Source organism: Pangasianodon hypophthalmus, chromosome 17, assembly GCF_027358585.1.
Source record: "Pangasianodon hypophthalmus isolate fPanHyp1 chromosome 17, fPanHyp1.pri, whole genome shotgun sequence".
Taxonomy (NCBI): Eukaryota; Metazoa; Chordata; class Actinopteri; order Siluriformes; family Pangasiidae; genus Pangasianodon; species Pangasianodon hypophthalmus.
In genome coordinates, this window is record NC_069726.1 from 19,523,303 (window position 1) to 19,531,276 (window position 7,974).

Genomic DNA, 7,974 nt, shown 5'->3' on the forward strand with positions numbered 1-7,974 from the left:
TGGAGTGTTTTTGGGAGGTGGGAGGAAACCTGAGAATCGCGCTGTGAGGTGGCAAAACTAATCGCTGTATCACCATATCACCAATAATAATAATAATAATAATAATAATATCCAGAAATAATAAGGGCAAATAAAAGGAACACAAAAAGGGACAAATGACAAACATTAATCAGAATTAACAGTTGTGTAAATGGCAAAATAAAGCATGAATAATTATGACAAATCTATAAACAAAACTACAATGAAAGTATCACAAGACAAAAGCAAAGCATTCAGTAAACACAAGCAGAAGTAAACATAAGAAGACAATAACCATGCAGTAAGAATGACAGCATACACATCAGCACAGGAAGCCAGCTGCAAAACAACTGGAATAGCACAGAGTGAAAAGATGTGATGTGATGCTCTAGTGTAGGGAGTAGAGAACCACTTCAAACATCCCAAGCATCTTAGGAGGCTGATGCTTCATATTTTCATATTTTGGACTGAAATGGATGCCTCATAAATCATCACAGTGTACAGTAATAAAATTATCTTAAATTGAATAATAATGAAAGAATTGTCTGTATAGCATGACAGTCTGGAACAAATGTATTAAATAAACCGTGGCGATAACAGAGCACATATTCACTGACTAGCTTGCCTGTCAAAACAGATAAAATCATTCACATTTATATACAAACTACATTTACTATAGATGTCACTTTCAATTTTAACCTGAGTGCTGTGAAGTGGACGCTCTTAGTTTGTCAGCCAGAAGGATCAAATCAGTAAAGAGACGCATCACTGAAATCAGTATTATCCCAGATAATAACGAGTATATATATTCCTACCAGCTTTTTATATTTCTGTAGGCTATCAAGTAGTTTTACAGAATTAAATCCGCACATTTTACTCTTTCAAATTGCTGGAAAAGAGGGATGATTGATATAATCCAGATGGTGTGGATGATATGGCTTCATGGACTAAAGTAATGCAAGTGGAGAAATACCTGTATGTCCTACCTGTGGAGGACAACACCGTGTTGTTAAACAGCGTTAACAGTGACGTGCTTCTTAAACAATTCTCAGGTCTGTGACACAAAAAAGCCTGTGGAAAACAACTGCAAAACGAAACACTGACTGACTGATAGAAACAATTTTAGACACAGACTAAAATCAGTGATTATTTTCAAATAGTGCTGGCTGTGTTTTGAATCAAAACATTCATCTTCAGTAATTGCTTTATTCTGGTCAGGGTCATGATGGAGCTGGATCCTATCCTGAGAACACTGGGCATGAGGCAGGAATGCATTCTGGGGGTGGGGTCATTGCAACAAAAGTCTGTTTTTGGCAGTAAATAGGCTAATGTACAGTTAGTGTATGAGATAGTGAGCTGTGAATCATATCTATCTATCTATCTATCTATCTATCTTTATCTCAACAACATGCATCACATGCACAGATAAATCCTGACTGTGGACCCCCGAAACACCAAGTACATGACCTCCTAGCTATTACAGATAATGCGTGTTACATTTGTAAAACACCCCAATTTCTAACTGGTACACTGTGCTTGCGATGCACAGATGGGTAATATAGATGGACCCATTTGTATTATCAATCGGTTATCAACTGATGGCCTGCGGTCTGGATGCGGACACAGCAAAATATATCAGCAGACCGAACTGAGTACATGGAAACATACTGTAGCAGATCTGATCACATTACAGAAAAAAAACCCAACTTTCCATAGTTTCAACTTTCCCAGTAACTCCACTTTTCTAAACATGAATCCGCATGGTTTCTTTAGCAGATCCTCTGCTGTGGTTTATCCAATCACATGCATTTATGCAAATGTTTTAGCTGAAGGCAGCTCATCAAACCAGAGACTAGATACAGGACTAGAGACATTAAGAGAATTTTCACAAGCATTCATAGATTTTCCATTTTATTTAACATTTCTGGTCTGATTAGTGAATCGATGACATGACTTATTAAAAAATATGTAGATGATGAAAACAGAATGAATGGACAGAGCAGTTTACCTGCACCAAATTCAAAATGGACGTCCAACCTGGTAACGTTAAGCTCGACTATGAAACAAAACTGAACCACTCTGACAAACAACTTTTGGTGGATTTCATACAAATGAAGCCATAAGAAAAGATATTACTGCTAAGACTACCCATTACTCTAATTTAACCATTTGTAAATGTAAATACAAATTGTGTCATGTGACTTATCACGTGTGATGTTGGAATAACAAGGTATGAACCGAAGTCTTGTTAGAATTGCTTTTGTGCGTTTTTGGGAAACTCAGTTGGGGAAAACACATCAAAATACAGTATACCACTAACACCCAGCGTCCTAAAAACGTATTATTGATGGGTGGGGAGTTTTCACGCTCAGTGCTCTGCTCTGCGCTAAAGCCAGCTCCATCAGAGGGTGGATAGAGTGGGCTTTTCCAGGCAGCTGGCCCTTTAAGAGCCACGCGTCACTAATCATTTCCGGGTAAAAGGGCATCAACATGGACACGGGAGAAGTCCTCGCCTCTCTGGTTTGAAAAGATTTTTATTTTGTTTTCTTTAAGAACGAAAATAAAGACGCAGTATAAAAGAATTTCGAAATAAAACCAGATAAATGTTATTTATATGTATGTAAAACCGACATTATTAGAAGGTAGTTAAGTGTGTTAGTTACCGCATGGCTGAAACGTGGTCCAGCAGCCAGGGATAGGTCTGAGAAAAACAAACAAACAAACAAATAAACAAACAAAAACAACTATATTATCGCTTCATCCACATTTGAACTGATTCCTGTTCAAAGAGCAGTATTAACTTGTCATCACATAATGACTTTATTTTAATAAAATTGTAAGTCTTCAGTCTTAATTCTTGCTGTCATACATCTTTATATATCCTCATCTATGACTGATTAAAAACAAAACAATTTTTTTTTTTTTTTTTAATGAAACCCCAGAATGTCCTGCATAAAATGAATAGAACATTGTGAAATTATTAATAACATTCTGACATAAGAGGCTTTGAAAATGTGACAGTCAACCTCATGATAGGATTTCTACCATATGGTAAACTTATCAGTAATGACTAATGTAAAGATCAGTGTCAAGAAAGCAAGATTGGAGGGAAAAAAAAGCAAAGAATGTAGATGAAAATACAGTCAGGTCCTTAAGTATTTGGATAGTGACACAATTTTTGTAATTTTGCCTCTGTACACCACCACAGTGGATTTGAAATCTAGCAATCAAGATGTGATTGAAATGGAGGGACTCTATAAAAAATGGCTAATGCAATATTTTTGTCAAACCCCTTGAATTAAAGCTGAAAGTCTGAAGTACACTTCAATCACTTCAATCCTGATTGCTTCATTTCAAATCCATTGTTATGGTGCACAGAGGCCAAATTACAAAAAAAAGTGTCACTGTCCAAATACCTATGGACCTGACTGTAATTAAAAGGACATTTTTCCTGAATAGAATTTGAGAAATAATTAATCGACTAATTCAAAATAATTTCTTGAGGTAATGTATATAGTGCAATCCATTATCAGATGTGTTGAAATGATAATGGTAGGGTGTGTAAGTGCATAGCGTGTGAGGGTTAGGATGCGTCCACGGTGGAGTGGTGATGCTGAGGCACTTGTCGTGGTGTTTCTGACTTTACTCACACCATTTACAGACTCCAGTTAATTGCTGAGCATCACTCATCCTTTTCCTTAATAGTGTAATAATAATAGTGTACTAAATAGTGAGACTTCTGTAAGGAATAGGGAGTAGGATGTCATTTCAAACATTGGACAATGTCAATATGAAAGGCTATTCAATAGATTTTTTTTATATTGGTGTAATAATTGGCATAACAGTTTCTCTGAATCCCTCTCTTCAGGGTGTGGAAGGAGCTGCAGCCGCGGCACATGCGCTCTCGCTCCCCGCCGAGGCCTACGGAAATGACGTCAGTCTCATTTTCTTCTTTTTAATTTTCTTCAATTTTAATTTCAATTGTTCACAATACTAACGGACCGACTTTAAGTGCATGTGTGTGTGATTTTTTTAATGAATTATTTTTGAATGTTTTCACACACCCAGGCTCAGCTGGAGGTGATGTGGGCGATGAAGGCCTACAATCATGCAGAAGTTTACTTCAATGTAAGCGATTTAGAATATTTTTAGCCTTAGACAGAATGTGACTTTCTTGCTTGAACACACGTTTGTGTATTACTAGGCATCTTAGAGAAGGAAAATTAGCAATACAGTGATGAGGAAATGTGAAATAGTTGCATTGCTATGCTATACATGTTTCGATATTATCAATTCCAGATGCTACAAGGGTTTAAAGTCCTTCAGAGAGATGTACATTGTTCTGCTAAAGGTTCAGAGTGATTCCACTTTAAACAGTATGTTAGCAGTTTCCCTTCACACTGCCACTGCTCTGTTTCTTAGTGTTTAATGTCCTGTTTGAAAATAGGAAGCTGTAAGCAGTCACTGTAACATTCTGAAGTTACATGCTCTGATTGCTCTTCCGTGTGATGACTTGAAATTTTGTCTTTCGTAGCTCATTTCTTCTGTGGACCCGAAATTTCTCAAACTCACAAAAACAGACGACGTGATCTATTCCAAGTTTAGGGAAGACTTTCCGGACTTTAATATCAAGATTCTGGATCCAGAACTGCTCAAGTCGGCAGAAGCGAAAGAGGTTTGTTACGACCGTTCTCTTTATTTATTTATTTTTTCTGTGTAATGGCCTTTTCACACAGGTTGAAAGAAAACACATGCTATACCTATAAGTCCATAAATGTCCAGAAAAGGTTGTTGGATATCATAATGACCATAAAAATATTAGGCCTACAACTCCACATGCCATCGTCAATGCACACAATGAATATTTTACATTTTTGTGTCAAATCTCAAAAGACTTCACTGTTTATAAGATTCACTATTTATACTATAAAAATACTTTTACAAGTACAGTTTATTTAAAAAGCTGCCCAAGAAATACACATTTTACACAAACCTTAAAGTGCCAATAGAGATGTGAGGATCCCTCTTAGCTGGATTGATTGATTGATCGATTGATCGATTGATCCCTTTATTCATCTCAGAGGGAAATTCACCTGTTAGAGCAGCAGCACAGAAATAGATAGATGGATAGATTGATTGATTGATTAATCGATCCCTTTATTCATCCCTTTATTCATACAGCAGTAACATGCTTCACCTCAGACCGTATCGCACCACTTTGGTGTGTATTATTTTAACATCATGGTCGTCGTGTGTTATTCCTTACTTATTTGTAGTTTTCCATCTGATCTGTTAGCAATTGTTGACATAGTTAACAGATTTTTCTATATACTAGCATAATGTCATTATTATATTTTCACAAGTCAAAAAGGATACTTTTTTAATTGTACAGAAAAGCAGAAAAATGTTTTTAGTTACTAAAAACTAGTTGGGCAAAGGCTTTTCAATGTAATATTTGCCGTTGTGTCATATAAAAGTTGTGTGCCTGAGGGTGTTCGGTTGTTTAGTAGTAGTGAGTTCGAGTGACTGGACGTGTCCACTTCCGAAGAATGACTTGAAGTCCACTTGCTTTAACAGTCATTACTTTTCTGTTGCAGAAATGGAGGCCCTTTTGTAACCACTTTGAAGGCCTGGTCGAAGACTTTAACTACGGTACGTTACTGCGTCTAGACTGCGAGAAGGACTACACAGAAGAGAACACGATATTCGGTATGTTACCATAAAATACCCTTCTTATTATCATTCATTTAAATTTGATGCAATCTGAAACGCATTCATTGGTTTGCAAACAAATGTATGTAAGACGTATCCACCTGAGTATAAAGCTTACATGGCTGGTAACTCAGGAAATCTTTATCTTATGCACATTATATTATTGTCAAATGTTTCAATTACTGATTATAAGCTTCTGCTTTAAAAAAAAGTCAAACTTAGAAGCAGCATAGCAGAATATGTCTGTTTAAGGCACAAGATGGCACTGCTTAGCTACATTGCTAATGTTGGCAGCCTGTTGAAACAGAAGCCAATTTGGTGTTACAGTTTGGTTTAGCGTCACTATTTATGGTCGAGTAAGACAAGGTGAAGGTTATTTCAAGATAGCTACTTGAAATAAATGTAATAGAACCTGATACTTACTCCAGTAATACAGCTTGGGCACAGTTAATGCACAGTTAATGCACAGTTACTTCATGTTTGATGAACTTAAAAAATTGAAAATAATATTATTTGTGCAAAAGTTTGGACACTTCACTAAGTCAGTACTTAGTAACACTTCCTTTGGCAGACATCACAACTCGCAAATGCTTTTTGTAGCCAGCGACGTGTCTGTCTGTTCTTGTTTTAAGAATCTTCAACCACTTTTCCTTGCAGACCGTTCCTAGTTCTGAGATAATCTTGGAGCATCGTGCACGCACAAAATGTTTAAGATCTACCCACGGTTTTCAGTGACGTTCAATTTTGTTGACTGTGAGGGCCATTCCAAAAGCTTAGGCTTTCATTTCATGAACTAGTTCTTGGTTCTTCCATCAATGCAATGTTTCCTGTGCCACTGGCTGACACACCCCCAAAGCATAATAGATCCACCCCGGTGCTTCCAAATTGGCATTATTTTCATCAAGTACTGATCCTTTTTATGAAACATACCTTTGTTGTGTTTTCCAAAATGCCTCTGGCTTATTTAGATTTTGTTTTGAATACATTAGATGTTCACTTTTGTGATGAGGTCACAGTTAAGGATTCTTTCTGATGACTCTTCCATGCAGATCGTGTTGGTGCAAGCATTGCTGCAGAGTAATACAGTGCACCATCACTTCTGTCAGCTAAACCCTCCTGCAGGTCCTTACTGTCATTTGGGGGTTTTGATTTGCCTTTCTGGCCAGCAGATGGGCAGTTTTATCTGAGAGCTTTCTTGATCTTCCAGGTCTTGCCTTGACCTCCACAATTCCCCTTAACTGCCATTTCCTAATGACTTTTCAGACAGGAGAAATTGTAAGCTGGAAGCACTTTGATATCTTTTTATAACCTTCCTCTGCTTTGTAGTTCCAAGGTTTGAAATGTCAGAGAATGTATTATGCTCTGGAATCAGCTGACAATTCCTAATGATATCTCTCGACCTTAGTAACGAGTTTCAATGAGGCAATTAACGAGTCCTAACAAGTTAAGACATTATAACTAGACTAAACGAGTTCTCAGACATTATAATTAGAAAAGTATCCAAACTTTTGAACATGCCATAATAGCGTTTTAAAAATACTAATTTTTTGTATATTTTTAAGTTCATCAAATATAACATAACTGCATGTTAACATCTGCAGAAAATGTGTGTTTTTTTTTTTTAAATAGTTTGCTGCAAAGGGTGTGTTTATTTCTCTTCATTTAAAAAAAAAACAATGACAACATAAAAACTAAAAAAATATGTGATTTGGCCAACTGTACAACTGTATGCTACTGCTGTCACTCAATAAGAAGATTTTTTTTAGTTGATCTTAGTGAAGAATAATGGAATCTGATATATATCTAATTGTATTTGTGCTTTTTCAGCCACCAGAATCCAATTTTTTGCCATTGAGATTGCGAGAAACCGAGAAGGTTACAACGATGCTGTGCACAACGCCAGTGTGAAGGCGAAACAGCAGAAGAAAGAGCAGAGTTAACACCCGCAGCAGCACGCCTCAGTGGCCTTGTTTTCACATTTTACGCCTTGTTTCTGTTGCAAGTCTGACATTCTTATGATATGATTCATTTCACATAATGGAGAAAAATACAATTTTGAGGCATAGAAACTGAAACTAAACTCCTCAATACAAGTATTTAAACACATTATATATCTGTAATTAAAAGTTTTTCAGTGTGGTAATGTATTTTGTTTTTGTTTTGCTTCTTTCTTGTCTTTATAACAAATAAACCCCCAAACAGGGTCTCAGTATTTAATATTTTTTGCAAGAAATTTTTTTTACT

General features: G+C 36.4%; 1 protein-coding gene across 1 annotated transcript; it reads left to right on the top strand.

Moving 5' to 3' along the window:
• The first annotated feature begins 2,447 nt into the window (after positions 1-2,447).
• pbdc1 (polysaccharide biosynthesis domain containing 1) lies at positions 2,448-7,947 on the top strand. Its single transcript, XM_026942743.3, has 6 exons — positions 2,448-2,538; positions 3,887-3,952; positions 4,087-4,146; positions 4,553-4,693; positions 5,616-5,727; positions 7,558-7,947. Exons 1-6 carry the CDS (start codon positions 2,509-2,511, stop codon positions 7,668-7,670), a joined length of 522 nt encoding a protein of 173 aa, XP_026798544.1. The 5' UTR covers positions 2,448-2,508; the 3' UTR covers positions 7,671-7,947.
• Positions 7,948-7,974: the final 27 nt, after the last annotated feature.